The following is a 22101-nucleotide window of genomic DNA, read 5'->3' as shown; positions in this document are numbered from 1 at the left end:
TAAAAGTAATGAAGTAAGAGATGCCTTTAGAATTCTGTGGCCTATGCCGAATCTGGTAGCCTAAAACATAAGTTTAAGAAGCTGGATATTAAAGATTATGATTTATGTGATTGCACACTAGTTGCCATGTGTTGTCTCATAACAGTGGTGGAGTGTACATTTACTCAAGTACTGCACTTCAGTATGAATTTGAGGTACTTGTACTTTACTTGAGTTTATTCTTTTCATGCCACTTAATACATCTACTACACTACATTTCAGAGAGAAATGTACTTTTGACTTCACAACATTTTCTAAAAGCTTTAGTTAATAGTTAGGCCTACTTTACAAATTGTGATTTTTACATAATCATAAGAAGAGTTTGTAAAATATGATGTTTTGTTATAAATCAAACTACCCATCAGTTTAGAGAACATCTGAAATTATTAATCAATTAGCTGATTGACTGAGCATTAATTGGCAACTATTTTTGATAAGCATTTAGGCCTATGTTGTTTTCTCATTTATGTTGAAAAAAATTGGTTTTGGGGTGTTTTTGTGTTGTTGTTTTTTATTAGATTTTTCTACATTGGTTACTTTTACAGTAATACTTTAAGTAGCATACATGTTCCTGATTTAGCTACTTACCTTTACTTCAGTAACATTTTTACTTTTAGTACATTTACTTAAGTGAAGGATCTACTTCTGCCACCACTGATTACATAGGCTTCACAAAACATACAGGCATGCATGAATGCTGCTGCATGCTGAACATTCTATAAAGATAAGGGAAGAAAGACTGAGTGAGTGACACAACTACATTTTTCTATGATTTGAAGACAACACAATAGGCAAAGAATTTGTCTTCTTTGTACTAGCATTTGGAAAGTTCCACATAGGCTACATTAAAATTAAATAGAATAACTTGGACACTTAAGTCAAGAGCCATTTGAGAATGGTTCACAGTTAGGCTACTACTACTACTACTACTAATAATAATAATAATAATAATGATAACATCAATAATAATAATGATAATAACAATAATAATGCATGAGATGGTTGTTATTGATGTTTTTATCACATAAAACATAAAACATACTCTCTTATTATATGAACGTGTTGTATGTAGCCTATTCACTGTCCCATTAATAATAACACCTGATATTAATGAACTTTGTTCTGCACACGCGCTCGTTGAATTTCCTGCGTGTTATGAGCTGTGGTTCTGCAGCAGCTGAGCTTGCTGTCATCACACCGACACTAGATGGCGACAGATTCCTTTACTTGTTCAACGACATTTACTGCTGACACTGACACTTGATTCATCAGGAGGTAGTTAATCATCTCATTTTGTTACAGCTGCACGTGACCCCTGGAAAACAACTGCTGCAATGATCTTGTCTTTCGTATTACAAATAATAACAAGGAACAGCTTGTGACTTTAAGAGCTATTTACGACACACAGCAGGATGTTCCAGAGACTTTTGGACTCTTTGATATATGCTTTTGCATCTGCAGGCTTAATGCACTGTACTGCAGGTTTGTGGTTTACTGCGATATTAAGCGTAATCTCATCTCAGTCCACCCTAATATATTGGTACAACAGTAGAGGGAGTACCAGGGGAAGGCCTTTTCGTGCCATGGCTCGTGATTACTTTGAAAAAGGAACTGATTTCGAGAGTGACATTCATGGGATTCACTCTGCTCCTCCTCTTTTAAAACTTCACCCAATACCTGTGTAAATCACTCTGGAGTGGACAGTGACAGGGTCAGACGAGCAGAGGAGCTGAAGCACAATGGAGGAATCAACCGGCAGATCAATCAAGAAAAAAGTTGTGGTGGTGGGAGGTGGTTTGGTAAGAAAAGAAAATGAAAGTTAATTCTTGATTGTTTGTACTTCTTGCCTTTTGATATCTGGATTATCCTTTATCAAGGCAACTGCCCCCTTTCTTAAAGGGGGACAGTTCTAGAAAGTCTCTTTGGCTGGAAAGAAGAGGACCTTTAATTTTTAGTATGGGAGTCAAATGTGTGTTTAAAACTGTGGGATACAGGATATAAGTTTACAAAAGAGTGTTTAGATAAGGCAATGCAGCCAATATAGTGTTAATATTGTTTATTAAAAACAGTATGACATTGTAAAGGGTATGTGATTTTGGCAAGATTTCCAAAGAGCTGTCTTTATTCCCCTTCATCCATCAGGTTGGGGCGCTGAATGCCTGCTTCTTTGCCAAAAGAGGCTTTGATGTGGAACTCTTTGAAACCCGGGAAGGTAGTATTCAAAGCTCTTTTTAAATCCTACTTTTGTAGGTAAATAACATTTACACTTCACATTTACAGTAATCCTCAACAGTGTTCACACACTGTGAGGGGAGGTTTCAGGGTTAGGTTTGGGAAAAAGATCATAGTTTTGGTTAAAATGAACAGACCTCTGCCAGAATAAGGCAAACCTCTCCCATGTGCCATACACACAGAGGCAAAAAACATTGCTTTGTGGACTGATGACCAAAGTTTCACAAAGGTAAGATTAACGCATTGTGTTTGATTTTGGTTAGATATCCGGAAAGCCAAAGTCGTAAAAGGAAGAAGCATCAACCTGGCTTTGTCTCACAGGGGCCGGCAAGCATTGAAGCATGTTGGAATGGAAGAGAAGGTATGCTGATTAGATAAATTCACTGTTTAACTAATAAAGTGGAAATTACATAAGGTTTCTCTCAGGGCTGCAGGGGCATGGTGACTCTAGCCTGTTTATTTGTCTAAAAGATGGGTATGGGAAGGAACAAAATGGTAGCATATAGGTCGTCCATTATTTGTGCCCTTGTTACCGTATAATTCTTCTTAAACCACACATCATAGACTGAAGGCAAGCTGCTGGAAACCCCGGGCCCCGAAAATCTGTCCACTCTGCTCTCTTTGCTTACAGTCCACTCAAGATGTTTTATTCTGGCATCTGACAGCAGCAATCCTTTTTGTTGGTCCACATTTGCTGCACTGAGCATGTTATACACGCCTGAGAGCTTTGCTTCAAACCCTTTTTCACACTTGTGGGACTTTTCAGCACAACAAAACAAGGCCTGGTTTACAAGGTTTTCACATATATTTTCAAAGGGCAGACACTGTGTGACCACATGGACCAGCTGGACTGTCCATTACACAATACTCTGTTTGCACTTAGACCACGTACAAAGACTGAAAACATGGATTTTGCCCATGCAAAGTATAACAAAATACACAATATTTTATCCTAAATGTTAATATATGTCTTTTTTTTAATTTATTTGAGCTCTGTATTCATGATTTTCCTCAGATTGTCTCCCAGGGGATCCCCATGCATGCAAGAATGATCCATTCCCTGAATGGGAAACAGTCTCCGATCCCTTATGGCAAGAAAGGCCAGGTAAGATAGCAATTTAACATATACGTTATCATGCTAAACACAGAGAGACCCAGGAAATAAATAAACTGACTATCATCCCCTTGCTAATTGCAGGACTACTGTCATTCACAACAGAACTATACATTTTTTATACATCTTTGACGTGAGAACTAGACTAATTATAAGCTCGGAGGTGATCCTGCAACATTCAAACAGGGTTGCTAGTTAGCACTGATAACACATCTAAATAGATCCGAGTGTCATTTGCATGGTTATGCATTATTACTACATCTTGTTGCTTTGACATACTGTCAAAGAACTTCATTAAGATGCTTGGTACATAGATAGTATCTTAATCATATCCTGTATATTGCTGAAAAGAATACCTGACTATGTTTAATTTCCAAGTGTTTGGTTGTTGGTAAACATATTGCGTCATGTAGCCCATACTGAGTCAGACTGTGGATTAAATATTAATTTGCAGCTTGCGAGACCTCACATGCACCAACAGAGGTGTCTTCAGAGGCACACACACACACACACGTCTGCACACATGAGGTTTGTTTGCTGCAGGGACTCAAGGGTGCACCAATTGATGAACAGTACAAGTGACAACATGTGCAGTCGGATTAAAATTTTGTCACAAAGCAGCAGAGCATGGTTCGTCAGTCTGAAAATAGCAGTTTTTAATTACACTGCTGGCAGTTTGGCAGAGAGTCTTAATCTCACGGGGATTTACATGGTAAATAAAACAGAAATATACAACAAAGACAGCAAAAGCATGTAGAGTCATGAATGCTGGGAGAGTATAAACCCCAACGGCTTCCTGTTCCCATTTTTAATAAACAGTTTCTCACTTCTGTTTATGAAGTCATCCTGGTAGAATTTCACTAAATACACATTATTTCCCTTTCAGTTTATCCTGTCAGTACACCGAGCCAATCTGAACAAAGAGCTGCTAACAGGTAAGGACATTCACAGTGTCTGTCTACTACTCAGCCAAAGTAGCGTCGGAGCATTGGTGCTGAACACAGTGTCACAGGATGTCTGCTGAAAACCTCAAATTATAAACAAATTAACAAGACTTTTTCACATTTAAATGAAGCATACTGCAAAATTTGACTCCTAAAGAGTTTTAGCCCTGTTCAGACATGCACTCCATTATGTTAACCTGAGGGCTATTTAACATGTCGGTCTCAAGTGAATAAGCACCCGCCTCACTTTTACATGAAAGTTACAACAGCAGTTTTACAAGATCGGACCAAGTAACATTTGTGTAACTTTCAGTACAGCACTAGTCTGAGCTGAATGCCAGCAGATTTACATAAAGGCAGCAGCAGCACAAGATAAAGCATTTACAAAGACAGAGAAATTCAATGCATCTTGTAATGTTTCTGCCCTCTAACAGCCCTGTAATAAATATATTCTCTCAATCTTCATTAAAATCATCTTCAGAAATCAGTTAAATTAACCATGATGCACTGGGAAGTAGCCAATGTGACATTCTTAAGAATTTTCTCCTTTAGTTCAGGGTATAAAATCAGGGCAAAATTGCTTTGCTGTCTAACATTTTATCCAAGGGTCCAAATACTGGGTGTAAACTTTCTGCACTACATTGTACCATAAAATCTTCCCACAGTGGAGCATGATAGTAGTGTCCATGACATAAGTCCAGGGGCATAAGTAATTGCGGGGGGTCCACTTTTGACAGTACGAAAACTAACGTTATAGAAGTTGGAGTTGTGTCTTATAAACTGTAGGTAAGTACATAGAGAACAAATAAAGAGAATTAAAATTTACAACAACTTTAAGAGCTAGAAGAATTTCAAAAATCACTATAAAATCTTTAAAAGTGTTAACAGTATCTAGATCTTGGGAGTGTCTTGTCTAAAGATCTTAAGGGAAGATACATCTTGAAATTAACATAAAGAAATGCCTGTTTCTCCTTACTTTACACAGCTTGCTTTTTCGCACATGCACCTTTATTGTGCTTGTGCAGAGTTTCTCAATCAATGGGATGGTCTGAACTGTGCCAACATGCCATCATATATTGGTAAAAGTAACAGTAAAAGTAACTTCATTTACAAAGATGTCTGTGTGAAATTTCTGTTAAAGACAACTTTGTGTTTAAAAGCCTCACGGCTCTAGTTTTGTAATAAATACATATTTTGATATTCATATTGCCTTGAGGTGTAGGGAGGATTCCACGGCACTGTTTGTGCAAATTTGAACTAAATCCAAGCAATACATAGCAATAGACTAAGAAGGATGTTGCAGCCAAACCCCCCAGTGTACTGTACTGAGCATGTGTGCCTTTTATTGCATATTGTAATTCAACTTTTTATTTGTCAGAGGAAGAATGTGATATTTCCTCTTTCAAAAGTTAGGCTGCATAATATCACATTAAAGGATAACCGATCCACTTTTATAGACAGCATATAATAGCCCACAGTGTAATAATACATGTTTTTGAATTCTATGAAATAAGTTTTAAGTCCTTACCCCCAGCGCATTCTTAATTCATTAGCTGTGCACAGTGCTCCAAGTCAAAAGACAAACTCTTTCCTCCCATCAATTGTCCTAAATTAGGTTGTTTGCTGGCGAGCTGAGCTGTATTCACTGCAGATGCTCCCTGTGCATTAGCTTCTTTAAACTGTGTAAGTACGTCAGGGGATATCTGGGAATATGTTAGTCATATCAGGCTAAAAGGATTTTGCCTAATATTTAATGAAGTGCCTCAGTGAATGCTTGGAGATAATGTGTGACAGCAGGGGTCTGTCTCTAATAAGATTGCCTGTGTGTGCTGAAAAAAGGAGCTGATTGTAAATTTGTCGCTCTTATCAGGGCCGATCCAGACTCCCGGAGTGAACATTGAGATGAAGAGATCTTGGAAAGTCTGGCAACCTAAACATCGGTTTTTCGCAAAACCAGATACACTGACTGCTGTGTTATATTGATCATGAGATTCATGCTAATCAGCATGAGGTCATTCCCCTTCAGCGAGGGATTGATTTAACTGTTTGCTGACCGTCTGTGTCCTTACTGCATTTAGAAATGTTTGCAGGCTTGGTGTCCATTTTAACAAGACATCACCTGTCACATTAAACTGCTGGTGTTATGTCATTCTTCCGTGTGTGATATAAGCTCTTTTTGTAACATTTTACTCCCACAGCGGCAGAGGCATATCCAAACACTAAGTTGAACTTTGATCACAAACTGCGGGATTGGAGTGCTGAAACAGGCCTAATGACCTTTGCCAGGTAAATAGTTATCGATCTTATGCACACACACACACACACACACACACACACACACGTTTACTTATGTCACTTTTGGGGACCTTACATAGACTAAGGGCGCATTCACACCAGGATAGTCTAGGGGGACTCGGTCTGATTGGGCGGGGAATGGCGAAAAATTTCACACCTTCATTTAGTTTGGTTCACTTTGACACTGCACTTTTTAAAGCGGACCAAACCGCCTTGACACCGTCACGCAGTTACAACAGCTGCTTGTTTGGGGGCGGTATCGCCAGAAACGACCACTGACCAGGAAGAAAAAAGCACGAGGAAGAAGAAAATCGTCGATCGTCCAGGACCGAAAACAGAAATCTATCCCCTTCATCCGGCTTGGTCACCACAAAAACAATGGAGCAACACCAAATGTTTGCAGTCTTGGGGTTTCTGTTTTTACTTTGCATGTTGCTCAATACATGAGATGAATGCAGCAGTACCAAAAAAGATGACGACAACGTGCTGCTGTGCTCAAACAGACGCCGTGCGAGGTACTGCAAGGTACCAGATCACAGATCACATATATGTCCGTCACTTCTTTGGTTCACTTCCTCTCTTTGGTTTGCTGGATAGGTCGTTTGCATTTCCCACTGTAAGCGAACCGCACCAGGGTTCACTTGCAAGTGAACCGAGACCCCCGGTTTTCAAGTGGACCAGGGTTCTCTCATTTTGTCCGCACCAGAGTTTGAACGAGCGTTCACACCACTTCAAATGAACTGAACTCTCCGTGGAAGCGGACCAGGGTTCGTTTAAAGCAGACCAAATAGCGCCAGTGTGAATACGTCCTTAGATCAATTTCCTGAAGACTTAGTGTAACCATTACCACAACTTGCCCAATCCTAACCTTTCCCCTAAACTTAAAGCAAACTCCAACCTTAACCACTGACCCAAAAATCAGCTTTTTGGGGAAATGGTATTTGTCCCCAGTTGCACCAGCCATTCCTGATTAATTGGTCTTTAGTTTGTGTCCCTGAAAGTAGTAAAAGTAAGACTCACACACACACACACACACACACACACACACACACATGCGCACACAATGTAAATTGGGTAATCTAGGAGGAGGATCTGCTCATTTGGATGCTTTGTTTTTACTCAGGCTTTGTTGATCACATTCCCTCTGTGTCAACACTTGTGGCCTTGTACACGTTAACTGCCGGAGGTCTGGGATGGTGACGAGCATGTTGCCTTTGAAGCCTCTGTGCGTGACTTTTTAGTGGCTTTGTAATCGGCTGTCCTTGAGCTAAATGTGACACACAATTTACAGCCCAATTAACACTGAAACATCTCCAGGTCTTTTTAGTCGTGGGAATTAACGTACCCATGCAGCAAATTATTAACACAGTATGCAGGAGCACAGACTGTTTAATTTGAGTTTTTAAATTGAATTTCAGCCTTATCTAAAATGTGTTAAAATCCATTTGATATGTATGTTGTCATTTCTTTTTATTTATTTTATTTTTATGCCTGGTGGTCCAACATGTACCCAGTTGAAAATGTGGATTAGAGTGAGTCACTCAATTATTGCCACAGTGAGCAAACACTTTGATGCACTTTAATTAAATCAAATTCTACGTAAAGGCTGGGAGTGTGCCTTGAATCCAAAAGTCACCCGGTCATGCACTCAACACACCCAGGAGCATCCTTCCCTCCACCCCGTAGTTCAACTGTGACAGTTCATTGCTCTCCCCAGCTTGTATAATTAAATGTACACAGAGAGTCTGATGCCACTGTGATAGCCAGTTTCCTCCCATACCAGTCAGGAAGTATTCAGTGATAGCCATCAGCATGAAATAGATGTACATGACCTGGTTTCTTCCTATCGTCTGGGGTATGATCACACAATAATCTAACTTATCACTGTAAATCTAGTAACATATTAATTAGGTCTTAGAATACAGAGAGCTGTAGCACTGTGGTGGGCAGACACAATGTAAAATCAACCTCCAATGTCACTGAGCCTTACAACACTGTAATTAGTAAGCTACATATTGTCAGGTTTACTATGCATTAGGTCAATAAACACATTTATTGGCTGCTGCGCACATCTAGTATTTTCACACAACAATTTCTATTTGAAAAAAAAGCAGGTCATTGAACTAATAATAAGCCTGTTCGCCAAAGTTGTCAAATTGACATTGAAGCTCCAGTCTGTAATCAGTGCACAGTACATATTGCTTAAACTATCCTGTCTTTGTGGAGTCTGCTGTTCAGAGGTGGAATGCGCATCATGCAAACACAAGTGTAGTGAGACTGCTGGGGCAATAATGAGATGTACGCACAGACTTCCAAATTATTGTTTTAGTTCCCTGCTATTAGCCACGCTCGCAGTGTTGCTCTATGGATGGTAATGTGGTTCAGTGGGTCCACCACTTTAGTCAGAAAATAACTCAATAATTATTTTACAGATCGTAATTAAGTCTAATTATGCATTGACCTGCTAGACCCGTAACCCATAGCCCTGGATTTTTGCATGGTGATGCACAGCCTCATAAAAGAAGTGACTTGAAATGGATGAATATATGCAAAAATGTCTATGGGGTCAAGAATAATTAAATTAATTGCACTTGGCAACAAGAAACTACATTATGTGCCCTGCATGGATCATTACATGGGATGATAGAGTGCCAAAAATATATTCACATGCACTTAACATCGAGCATACCACCAACATTTTTCACTCATTAATGTGTGCTGTCCTGTGAGGAGACTCAGATCTCAGAGCCAACATTTAACTCCCATGTAACTTCAGGAACTGTGACAGAAAGCCTTCCCATGTGGCACAGCAGATTGTGTCCAGGGATGTGGGGAATACTGACTCCTGCTGTTTGGAGCAGCTTTTAAAAGTCAGTGAGCAAACGTACCAAACAGTTTACTGTGTGTGTTTACAGTGACCATGAGATGTCACCATCTGTTGTCAGCATGGCTTTGAGTGAAGTTAAGGGGAAACCGCTCTCATCGAACAAAAGCTTGCGACAGGATCAATCCATTACAATTGTTGTTATAACAATTCACTTAAAGTAAGCAAGTAGTCGGCTAACAATGTTCTTATTGGGTATTTTTACACATGATAACATGTGGGAGAAAATTTTACTGCAGTTTACTCCCATGATACTTTGCCTCACCTGTGGTAACCTATCTGCCTTCAGCTTGCCTCCTGAGGCTGGTGCTGCGTGCACATTGAAATCACGACAGAAAAAAGCAAGTCATTTACTCTCTATGAAAAACGTAGTCTTCTTGAAGCTTGTAACAAAAAGCCAAAAACGAGCCAACAAGATGAAGCTGAGCAACTTCAGACTATGTTGTCTGGTCTTTACTCAAACAACAAGGAACAGCCACAGCTGCCAGTGATGGCGACAAAAGACAAATGTGCACCATGGATGTATTAAGAGAAATGGGCAGAGCATTGGGGTCAGGGCTCTGCTAATTCCTATGAAAGTTGCTCAGTGGCACATGAAGCCAAAATGTTCAATTTCCTAGATGTAAAATTGCCCCCATCTTCTGCATTACTTGGCCCATAGAGGAGGTGCTTCAGAGGCTTTCGCCAGCCGAGCTGCTAACTGCAAGTTTGGCGCTCCGCTAACTTGAATGAGGATAAAATGATTAACCGTGTGGTTGTTCTAGACTTTTGAAATGTTATCCAACTGAATGAATCACATCCCAAAAGTGAAACGAGTCATTTCATGGGGGCTGTGACGTTAAAAAAAAAAATGTATCCATTGATTTACGGATGTCACCTAATGTAAGCCTATGGGAAAAAGTCTTAATGGGCCCAATGGCATCACAGGACAGACCTGGAAGTTTTAATTCACTGTGTGGCCACTATTTCAAATTGGCTTCAAGGCCCTGCGCCATTCCTGGGGGCTTGATGTGAATAGGGAAAGCAAATCTGACTGAAGCCTCCTCATCAAGTGGATTGTGTGAAGCTCACATAATGAAACAGTCGGGCTCTATTTTACACAGTCATTTGAATGAAGTAAATAGATTTGTAAAAAAAATAATAAAAATATCAATTACATGGTAATCGTCATGAGAATAAAGAAAAAAATCTGTTACAATAATCATCCGCTTATTGTGATCAGTTTGACTCGGACAGACTTAATCACTATAAAAGGTTTCAAATGCATTTTGAATCAGAAAAAATAAGACACAATGTGCTCAACTCAGGACTAGACCTTGACGACTGGCTGCTGGATCCTTAATATAGGTAATAATAATAATACCAATAAAAAAGAAAGACTAGGACAGCACTCCAATTTAACTTTTTATGTTGCCACACTGACATTTCGCCCAAGGGTAAGATGGCCCTCTTGATAAGGGCATCTGTGACAGTACTAAAAAGTCAAATTGAAGTGCTGTCCTTGTCTTTCTTTTATTATGAAACAGAATTGGTGTGTTATACAGTTACTGTCATAACAGTTGTTTGAATGTAAAGTGTCTGTGAAAGGTTGTAGTTTTGGTGAGAAGCTTATTGACAACAGGTGTTATTCCAAAATTACTTTTGACCTTGAAATTAATTTTAAAGTTTACAATTTTTTTGTTTTAGGTTTTGTTAGGGTGGAGGGCATGTGCCATTTAGAGCTCAATGTGTATAACTGTAAACCTACAGTAGGTAACTTTTTAGCAAATATGCACAATCTCATTTACAGCTAAATTGTACACTAAAATATGTTTCTGAGAACATTTTAGGCAATAAATAGGCATGCAGTATCAGAATCTAGATTTGTATTTGATAAGTACAGCCTAGTTTGACAGTTTGAGTGCAGTTCACAAGCAGTGATTGACATAATGTCGGTGTCTCTGAAAATAGCCTGTGGTTGGCCAAAGTCGCCTGTCATGGTCTAGATTTTTTGAAGTCTGAAAACTGAGCGAAACAGAGGTGCAGAAATCTAGTTGTCTCTCAGACCAATTGAATTACAATATGCTCAAAATTTATTGTGCAATTTTGCCCAATGGCGCCAAAATGAAAGCTTTAAATACCTGCATGAAAAGTTGCAACATATGTGAATTTTAAAATTCAGTGGCCTAAATTTCTACCAATGGGAAAGCCAAAAATGGAACTCCTACAGAGAAGGATTATATTCCTAAAGTGTGCATGATGAAAAGGCCAATATGAGAAAGAAAAGCTGCAGTATACAGCTCTCTGAGTCTGAATCAAACCTGGAGCACATAGCCTGAGGACCTCACCCTTACTATATTTTCTCAGGCTAATTATCCACAAAGGAACATCAGCCCAAATGACAGGTGTGTAGGCATTGGGACATTGTTTCTAGGAAGCCCAATGAAGGTGTCAGTATTTAACATGTAGACTGCTAACTGGTATTTCTTTGAAATGTTAAGGACCCTCAGGCTAAGTGTGAAAGGGGTAGTAATCAAGAAAAGTTATTTAACTTACTTATGGATGTCAGTATACCGTGCGCTTAAATGAATTTGTCATGTTATTGGTGTTTCTCAGGTCAGATGGGTCCAACGACCAGCTCAAGGCAGACCTGATTGTAGGCTGTGATGGAGCTTTCTCTGCCGTCCGCAAGCAATTCCTTCGTCGCAGCCGCTTCAACTACAGCCAGACTTACATCCCCCATGGTTACATGGAGCTCACCATGCCACCCATCAACGGAGAGGTTAGTCCTCGGTACAGACTCGCAGTCAGACTCTCATTTGTTGTTGTAGACTTCTTCTTGTGTATTTTATTTCGTTTGTCCTACTTTCATCACCTTCCCCAGTTCGCCATGAAGCCTAATTATCTGCACATCTGGCCACGAAACACATTCATGATGATCGCCCTGCCCAACTTGGTGAGTGTGAATATTATTGTCTTCTCTCCTGTGTGTTAAAGCTGCACTGATTTTCAAATGCAGTTGTAAATTGAGCAATGTGAGCTGTTTATTTGTGAAGGGTATTACCTCAGATTGTTTAGCAACAACTAGCTGTTACAGGATGACAAAAGCATAATCACTCCAGAAAATTTTCGCGCATGATTGACCTCTGGGATGCCCTCGTAGTTAATTAGAGTTAATTGGCCTAATTTACAGAGCGTCAGAGCCAGTAGAGGCTTCCTCATCAGAAATCTCTTACCACAAGTCGATTGCTGCTCCTGCCTACTTTTCACAGAGCAGTCGTGGCCTCCTTCTCTCTGTTTGTTTTTGTCAGGCCTCTCTCTGTCTCTCCTCTCCTGTCCTTCTTAATCCCATAATGATTTTTTCTGCATGACTGACTCAGCGCAGCACAGTTTTGCTCTCTTCACGGAGCCCAGGTTAAAGCAGCTGACTTTGGAGCATTCACACTGTCACTAACTGCCCTAGTTCCCAGCAACACATCAAGGCTGACAAAGAAAAAAAAAGCTAACACATCCTTACCGCTGTGGATACCATGGTAACAGAGACAGTGCTAAAAGGTCCTCAGGGAGGACTTTGCAATGTTGATAGATAGCACCTGCTCAGATGGGCATGTAATGGCACACCCACAACCCCAATGCACTTTCATCCATCACTTGCCTTGGGCGGAGTTTGGCTATTACATTTGCAGTGAGGGTGGAAGATTCGTAATGAGCTCAGCATTAAGTGTTTCTCTGGCAGTAATGGCAGTCTGCATTGATGTACAACTCATAATAAAATACATGTGAAATGTCCTGTGTGCAGAGGATACCACAGGATGCAACAATTTAAGTTGTAAGTGCAGCAGTTCATTCCTGACCTTAGGAAATGTGATAAATTATTCTAAATACAAGGCTCACTTACTGAATTATTCCCAAAACATTTGGCCCTGTGTCACGGCCAAACTATTATAACTGTTTCATGAATAATTGCCTTGACCTTAACTACAGTGGTACAATTTTGACTTCTCATTAAGATCCCATTATATTTTATTATACTGTCACTTTAAAATACTGAAACCAAAGCAACAGCAAAGTCAAGAAATAGGTTTTCTTTTTTTGTATTTGCACAACAATACATTTTGCACTTGTGTACTTGTTCATCCTCAGGCAGAGGGTTCAGACATATTCTCAGCATGTACATTTTGTACTTTGTAAAAAAAAGAAAAAAGAAAAATAGGATTACTTGTTCTTCCTCAAAGTTAATCAGATATTTATGACTAGCCTAAATTGTACCACTGTAGTTGAAGTCAAGGAAAATATTCATGAAACAATTATAATGATGTGATGATCCAATACCAAAACCAACCACAGATGACACATAAAGCTGAATTGAAGCCTGCTATGGCATGTTTACAACAGATTATGTTGTCTTGGTTAATGTCAAGTGGTCATAACAAAGACATCTCAAATAATGTCAACTGTACATTAGAAATTGCATAATTGAATGAATGACACTTAATGACAACATTCATTAAGATTTTTTTCATGTTCATGACAGGTGTCTTGTAAGTCTAACTTAGCAGAAAAAGTAATGTGTTACATGACTCGTTATTTTGCTTTAGTTAAAAAGCACAGCTCCATCAAAGGTGACTTTAAACAACTCCAAATCCTCTGCCTCCACATTTCTGTTTTTGACATGTTTAGAAATAGAGAAAGAGAAATGGTGGTTAAAAGGGACAGTTCATCTAAAAATCCAAAGTGCATAAAATAAATTATGCAGGAACTATTTTCTGTCTGTTGAACTACATCTGCCAACTGTATCACTGTACAGAAGGAAGCGTGCATCTACTCATGGATGAGAGGCTCGTGCTTGTTAAAGTGCATGATGTAAACATTAATCCTTGGCTGAGCTGTCACGTTAGCTAGCTGAGTGGTACTAGGTGAGCTAGCAGTAGAAGCTGTCCAGCAGCAAATCTGTCTTCATGTCAATACATTTGACTTGATTTAACTTGACAAGAAGTGTGTCTCAGTGCCTTTGAGAGCTAACATCACATGTTCACTGTGTTTGTTTTTCAATTTAGGACAAGACATTTACCTGCACCCTCTTCATGCCTTTTGAAGAGTTTGAAAAGATCACCACAGGAGATGAAGTCATCGAGTTTTTCCAGAAATACTTCCCTGATGCCATACCACTAATTGGAGTGTGAGTGACTTTCTCACCTCCACCACTCTCTCTTCTCTCTGTCTCTTCACTGTCTGTTATCTCTGTCTCCCCCTCATCTCCCCCTCCGCCTTTATCTCTTCATCCAACCTGCCAAGCCATCCTTAAAAATGCTTTAATTTCTCATTATCCTGACGACTCCAGCAACATCCACAGCCATAGTCTGTGAAGTGTGAAATTACAGCCTTTCATTTACATGGGTTTGTGCAGTGAGGCTTTAATTTGAGGTGAACCGTATGTTGTTGGTGACGGAGAGATAGGAGAGGCATGAGCTGTAGAAAACACCTGAGGCTTTCATTCACTCACTCTCTGGGTTGACTTTATTTAGAGTGCTCAGGCAGAAACAACTAAATGCATGCTTCTGTTCATCTTTTTGGCTGTTTAACTTTACCAGGGCAGACGGAGAATGGCTGTTTTATTCAGATGTGACAAATGCTTTTGTAGCAAGCAAGAACCTGAATGTCTTGTTCAGACAAAAGCGACTGTCAAAACGAAAAGCTTGAATTGTTTTATGTCTGTTTGTGCACCGCAGTGATACTCTCAAGAGGGATTATTTCCGATTGCCTGGACAGGCCATGGTGTCTATCAAGTGCTCCCCATATCACATTGGAGACAAATGTGTCCTCATGGGCGATGCAGCCCACGCAGTGGTGCCTTTCTACGGTCAAGGGATGAACGCTGTAAGTAACACTAAATGGAGGAGAATTAAAGGCAGAGAAGAATTAAATGGAAACTCATTCATCCTTTCATGCTCTATAGGGCTTTGAGGACTGCATTGTCTTTGAAGAAATAATGGATCAGTTCAATGAGGATTTCAGTAAGTACTTTTTAAATGAACAGAGATTAAAGGAGACAGAGAATGAACTGAACATTTATAACACAGTGTGGATATTTCCCTTTGTGTATCCACTCAGGTGCTGTACTGCCTGAGTATACCAGAGTGCGTGTTCCAGACGACCATGCGATTGCAGATCTGGCCATGTACAACTACATTGAAGTAATGCATATTTATTTAATATGTCTAATTTAACCTCATACCTTAAAATACATGTCTATACACAACATTATAACTATTAAAGTGGGTTCAACGCATCTATTATAAATTGATTAATCCTGCTATTGCAGAGATGGCGACCTCAACGCATAACACGACACCTGTGGGTGTATTAAGATCTCTTACTTAAACTGGAAATGGATAAGTTTTCTGTTTTCACTTATCATTATGCGTGTTGATTACACAGTGTATGTTCCACTTAAAGTTGCTAAAATTGATATTTTTATAATAACAGTCAATCAAATGACTATGTGTGAAAGGTGTCACTTGTAGTGTTGAACCCACAGAGAATTTGTCTACAAATCTTACAGTCTTCTTTTATCTTTGTTTTTTTCGGTTTAGTCTCACCACACGCACCAGTGTTGTTTACGGCCACAGCAAGCAGCTGTTTTTCAGCAAATAAGCTCTTGAAACTCACTTTATGCTTTCTCAGTTATTAAATATTAATTGTTAAAGTACTCATACAAAGTGGTCACATACCATTTGCTATATTCATTATTATACAGTATAAGCTACTAGTTGCATGGCAGTCAGTGACACCTTCTGTTAGCAATGCTAGTGCTGTTGGCTACATATATACGGCCAACAGTGCAGTTGTAAGTTGTCCTCAAAAATTGATTACTTTAGCCAACGGCACTAGCATTGCTAACAGAAGGTGTCACGACTGCCATGCAACCAGCAGCTTTATATAAGTTGTCATTCCCAATCTGACATATGCTTATTGGGTTATGCGGTATGATGCAGTAGCTGAGCAGTGTATTAAATGTAAGCTATTGAAAGTGACAGTATTAAAAAGGACCATGAATGATTCAAATATAATGCAGGCATTTCATGTCATGCTCAGGGGCCACACAAAATGTTTCTGAAGGACCACCACTAGCCCCTGGGCTGCACTTTGAATAACAATGTTTATACTGTTTTGTTGCGGCATGGTGGTGCAGTGGTTAGTGCTGTTTCCTCATAGCAAGAGGGTTCCTGGTTCGATCACTGGAGGGAGCCCTTCTGTGCGGAGTTTGCGTGTTCTCCCTGTGTCAGCGTAGGTTTTCTCGGGTACTTCGGCTTCCTCCCACAGTCCAAAGACATGCAGACTGGGGACTAGGTTAATTGGTGACTCTAAACTGACCATAGGTGTGAATGTGAGTGTAAATGGTTGTCTGTCTCTACATGTCAGCCCCGCGATAGTCTGGCGACCTGTCCAGGGTGTACCCTGCCTCTCGCCCATTGTCAGCTGGTATAGGCCCCAGCCCCCCCGCGACCCTCAAGAGGATAAGCGGTTAGAAAATAGTGGATACTGTTTTGTTGCAAGCCAAGTCGGACTGGCCATTGTAATTTAGCCAGGTACAATGTAGGTAAAAGTGTCTGTTCATCATTGGTGAGTGTAAATACTTTACTATTGCTGTGAAAACAATGCAATGTAGTGATGTAAAAAGTACAGTAGCTCCCTTAGAAATCTAGTAACGTAGAAGTTTACACTAGCATTAAATGGGAATACGCAAGTAAAGAGCAAGTACCTCAAAACTGCACAGTAGCACAGTACTAGAGTAAATGTACTTAGTTATATTCCAACACAAGGGATGCTCAAATAATTAACATTGCAATCTATTCACAACATTCTTTCCTTTGAATTTGTAACAGCATCTGCCATTGCCAGTCAGCTAATTTAACACTAGTATTAGTATCAGTAGCCACTACTGTTTTTATATACTGTAAGATGTATGGAAAGACCATTAACACTCAGTAGAACTTTAGCTTGTGTGTCTGGGTGTGCCGACTCCAAATATCTGTAGATATTAACCCTCCCCATCACATCTGACAGATGGATAGCTTCCTAACCAGCTGTGTATTAAAATTCATGCAGTCAATAAAACAGCAATTGGTCTCAGAAGTGTCATTATTCTAACAAATTTTAAAATTGCAGCACTTTGTTTTAGCTTAATCCCCCGTAAGTGCAGAGTGGAGGAGGCTGTCTGGAGTTTCTGGTGCAGCTTTTAGATATATTTATGGACATTGCAATATGAAAAACAGATGGTTCACCTCACTAACACTTTTTGTGTTTTTGCAGATGCGAGCCCACGTCAACTCCAAATGGTTTCTTTTCAGAAAACATCTTGATAACTTCCTCCATTTCTTCATGCCAAAGACAGTCGTTCCCCTTTACACAATGGTAAGTGTCCTAATAAACAAAATGAGTACTTTCAGATTGTCAGGTTACCATATTATCTATATCATCACTGCCCTTCACTGTCTACAGGTCACTTTCACTAGGACAAGGTATCATGAGGCCGTGGAGCGCTGGCATTGGCAAAACAAAGTAAGATGCTGATAAAATGTTTCTTCTCTTTAGTCTTTTTCGTTTCATCTTTCCTGCATATAGTTTACTTTTTGGAGGACATTTTATGCCTTTGAACATTTTGGTATTATAATATGGGACTCTTTTGAAGTCTCAGTTTTATCAGCACCGAGCATGAAAGGCGGATGTGACTCGCACTGGGTAAATACTTTCCTTTTTAGACAAATGTATTCCACCACCAACACATAGCTCTGCTGCCCAAATAACTGTTTCTGATTTCTCATGCTTGGCTGTAATGACTCAGCTAGATGTTGGAACTGTGTTGAACTCTCTGATGTGACCTGTGCTGATGTCTTCTGGGCTAATGATCCATCGTCCAAAGGACAGTGGGGATTTCACAGCCTCCTCCGTTAACTGTTTAGACTCATCGGGATGTCTGGGCAAAAGGCAAAATGACCTCTGCTGGGGGAGAAACAACTGCTGTATGATACAGCATATACAGTGGGCTAGTGGAACACAGCTGTTAACAAAATAATTAGATACTGACATGAACGAATCAAGGTCTGCTGCAGAGAGAACATGATGGTCTATGTTTTAGCTGAGTGTTGGGAGGATAGGTAGTTATATGGTAAAGAAACAGCATAGTCACTGAAATAGGTGAAGAGTATACAGCTGTATGTAATGTAGGACAAAGTATAAGGCATTATAAACATTTATAAACAATATAAGGACAGATTTTTACCTCCGCCAAGGTTATGTTTTCGCCGGCATTGGTCTGTTTGTCTGTTTGTCTGCAAAATAACTTGAAAAGTTCTGAACGGATTTTGAAATTTTCAGGAAAGGTTGATAATGGGACAAGGAACAGATGACAAAATTTTGGTGGTAATCGGTTGAAGCAAAGTGGATAAAATAATAAAATGGCGGGAAAGTGCTCTAGTATTAAATATGTTACAATGCCCAGCATCATAGATAAATTATAACTTCCTAAGCCTGACTTTCAGCCATGCTTAACACCGCTGTGGCTCTTTTTTTGTGGCAAATTCAGTCAATCCAGACTGAAATATCTCAACAACTATTGGAAAGATTGTCATGAGATTTTGTACAGACATTCATGGTTCCCAAATGATGACTCGTAGAGACTGTAGCAATCCCCTGACACCCTAGCACCACCATGAAGTTGACATTTGTTGTTTTGAGTGAAATGTCTTACCAACTGTTGGACAGATTGCCATTAAATGTGGTTCAGACATTCATGCTCCCCTCAGAATTCATTTTAATCACTTTTAATCTGGTAAACATCAGTGTAGTGGCGTTGGCATTGTCACTGTGAGAATGTTAGCATGATGATATTAGCAAAGGCTAACTTTGGTATTTTCAAACCCTATTTTCCTATGACAACAATTTTTGAAACTGGTCCTGCATTGAGCAAGAACACTCAGCCAACAGTGGCAAAACAGGCTGCGATGTGCACATCAATCTACATTCACTAATATTGCTTGTTTTTGCCACTGACAGGCTCAGATTGTTGTTATAAGTGTCCGACAACATTGTGGAAGGGATCCTTAAAGAGATAGAACTTTTTGTTAAAGAGCAAGATCCTTTTTGTTTATTAAGAAACAGCCCCGAAAACCCCATTTAAACAGTAATGTTGTCGTCGTAAAACTCACTTCATTCAAAGTCGACTGAAACAAAATAAAAGCCGTCTTGGTTTGTCTTTCCACTCTTCCTACATCCACCAACTCTGGTTTGGTTGAAATAAACCCTTAATTCACCCAGTTACATGTTACAACATTCTGGTTTTATACACTAAAATTACTATTTTTAAAATGGAGTCTGGTGGGTTTAGCAATGGTGATTTCAGGGCTGTTTCTAGTCAAACAAAAAAGATATTAGTCTTTAACAAATAGGTCTATCTCTTATCTCTTTAAGGATCCTTTCCATAGTGTTGTCAGACACTTATAGCAACAACCTGAGCCTACATATGTTGAATTGTATAAGTTGCATGACTGTCATTTGAATTTTTATGTGTTCAGCTGAATAAAAGATTGAGATAATTAAGATTTATTTACTAGAAGTGTACATGTGTAATACTGCTCCCATTTATCTATAATTACCAAATTTACCAAATTACAATTTGTCCTGTAAGGAACCCTCCTGTGAATTTACAGAAACATGTCTGTTCATTTCTACGGAAAACTATGGCACCTATATGATAAACCAAAGACCTGAAGGAAAGCATGGCAGCTTTTTCTTTACAGTTGTGATGAGCTTGATGCTTTTGAGAGATTGATACTCTTAAAAATAAAATTAATTTACAAAGCCTTACGTGAAGGTCTGAGTAATTAAAAGTTTGTGTGGATAAACCTACAAAACCTAATTCAAGCTAATTGAGATTGGTTCTTTTAACATGTTTTTCACAGGTGATAAACCGTGGCCTGCTGTTCAGTGCTACAGGAGCTGTTTTGGGAGGCTCCTACCTGCTCATTAAAGATCCTTCTCACATCAACAAGCTCATCATCCCTGCCGGGAAAATGTGGCACAGGCTTGTGGCTCGCTGGACCCCCTGAGCACCGGCTCTGATCTGACAGACAAGTGCAAAGACCGCAGTATGAAACACAAGAACTGAGATCCAGTTTTAATTAGAGTTTCACTGCATCAGCTAATGAACACGATGAAGGCTCTGCCAGGCAAATTACTGTAGTGTAATAATGATTGTCTTAACTTATACAACCCATAATGATTGATAAAACAACTTTATAATGTCCCACCAGTGTTTAACTGATAATGGTTTGACCGAGGGAGCCCAACAGATGTAATTATTTTCATGTCGTTATCATCACTTGCACAACTTTGAATGTTAAGACGACAAACTGTGAGTATTAAACTCAGGCAGTGGCTCAGGGTACGTGCTGTATGAGTGTATAAGATGCTTATACATGAATTGCAAATAAATGTCTTTGGCTCTGTTCCTCTCAACATCATCTAGTTTATACACGATGACGGATAATATCAGCTCAGTCAATACATTCTTCAACCTACAATTTAGGTGTGAATTTAACACTGACGTACATAAGTTATCGAACTTGGTAGTATACAGTTGCTTTATACACTCAGCAGTTACGGAGTAACGTGAATGTTCATGTGTTGACCACTTGATGGATGTAAGTCCAATATTTACTCTTCTTTTAGCTCTGTTTTTGGTCTCTACCAACTTCCGGGGGAAAAATCTGTCTCTTTTGCTGCTCTTACACTCCACTATGGTCACCAGGTAGTCGCTAATTTTGTCCGTTCTTGTGTTACCCGTTCCTGCTTCACCTCCTCCTCCGACCATGGTCAGAAAGCACATGAGAGATTTGTTTACCTCCAGGGTCAAAGTAACCCCTCTCACTTTACCAGCAGCTGGAAAGCAACATACGGGAGCTCCACTTGGTCTTAAGTAGTGGCAGCCTTTATCAACTGAAAAACTGTGACTTACACTGCACATTTACTGCTAAACTGACCACTTCACTGCTAGCTGTAGACCTGTTTTTCTGCTCAGCTCTGCTGCCTTCACTGTCACTTGTATCACCTGCTCGCTTGTGCTTGCTTGATCACTCAATCCATACATGCACACATTTCTCTGTCTCTTAAAGGAGCACAGCTGTCTGCTGTGGCCTAAAGCAACACTTTTACCCCTTTACCACCAATATAGAAGGCTTTTGAAAAAATATAAATTGGTTTTAAACCCAGATACTTGTTTTTACTTTGATAAAAACAAGTATCTGCAGTAAGATTAAAAAAAAAAAAAAAAAAGCTCTAAGGTAATCAATGCAAACCGCCATCTTACTACAACTGTTTGCGAATTTGTGTTTCCTAGGCTGGTCAAGGTATAATTATCCTGGTATTCTTACTATAACCCTAAATAGTCTCATTCCTCTTGCCAAAACCTAAGCAACCCACCCAACGAAGGCACCAAGCACCAGCTAATCAGAGGGAGAGTAGGGCAGGTCATTTCTTTGGCTATCCCAAGAAAACGCAAATTTGCCTCCTGATTACCCTCGTTGTGCATTGTGCAATGCCCTTTGTTTATGGCG

General features: G+C 39.6%; 1 protein-coding gene across 1 annotated transcript; it reads left to right on the top strand.

The window, feature by feature from the left end:
• The first annotated feature begins 1477 nt into the window (after positions 1-1477).
• On the top strand, positions 1478-21004 carry kmo (kynurenine 3-monooxygenase). The gene is made up of 15 exons (XM_033612984.2): positions 1478-1838; positions 2182-2251; positions 2535-2632; positions 3287-3376; positions 4272-4320; positions 6528-6615; positions 12104-12269; positions 12372-12443; positions 14545-14666; positions 15217-15364; positions 15444-15501; positions 15599-15681; positions 17801-17902; positions 17990-18049; positions 20449-21004. Exons 1-15 carry the CDS (start codon positions 1779-1781, stop codon positions 20593-20595), a joined length of 1413 nt encoding a protein of 470 aa, XP_033468875.1. The 5' UTR covers positions 1478-1778; the 3' UTR covers positions 20596-21004.
• The last annotated feature ends 1097 nt before the right edge of the window (positions 21005-22101 follow it).

Source organism: Epinephelus lanceolatus, chromosome 17 (assembly GCF_041903045.1).
Source record: "Epinephelus lanceolatus isolate andai-2023 chromosome 17, ASM4190304v1, whole genome shotgun sequence".
NCBI classification, from domain to species: Eukaryota; Metazoa; Chordata; class Actinopteri; order Perciformes; family Serranidae; genus Epinephelus; species Epinephelus lanceolatus.
Note: the sequence above shows the minus strand (reverse complement) of the source record. Positions and strands in the feature narration are given on the sequence as shown.

Excerpts from the sequence above, each read along its gene's own strand:
- kmo (XM_033612984.2), top strand. The coding sequence starts at position 1,779 with ATGGAGGAATCAACCGGCAGATCAATCAAGAAAAAAGTTGTGGTGGTG. Across the intron at positions 4,321-6,527 it reads GAACAAAGAGCTGCTAACAG|CGGCAGAGGCATATCCAAAC; the intron begins GTAAGGACATTC and ends TTACTCCCACAG. Across the intron at positions 18,050-20,448 it reads GCTGGCATTGGCAAAACAAA|GTGATAAACCGTGGCCTGCT; the intron begins GTAAGATGCTGA and ends TGTTTTTCACAG.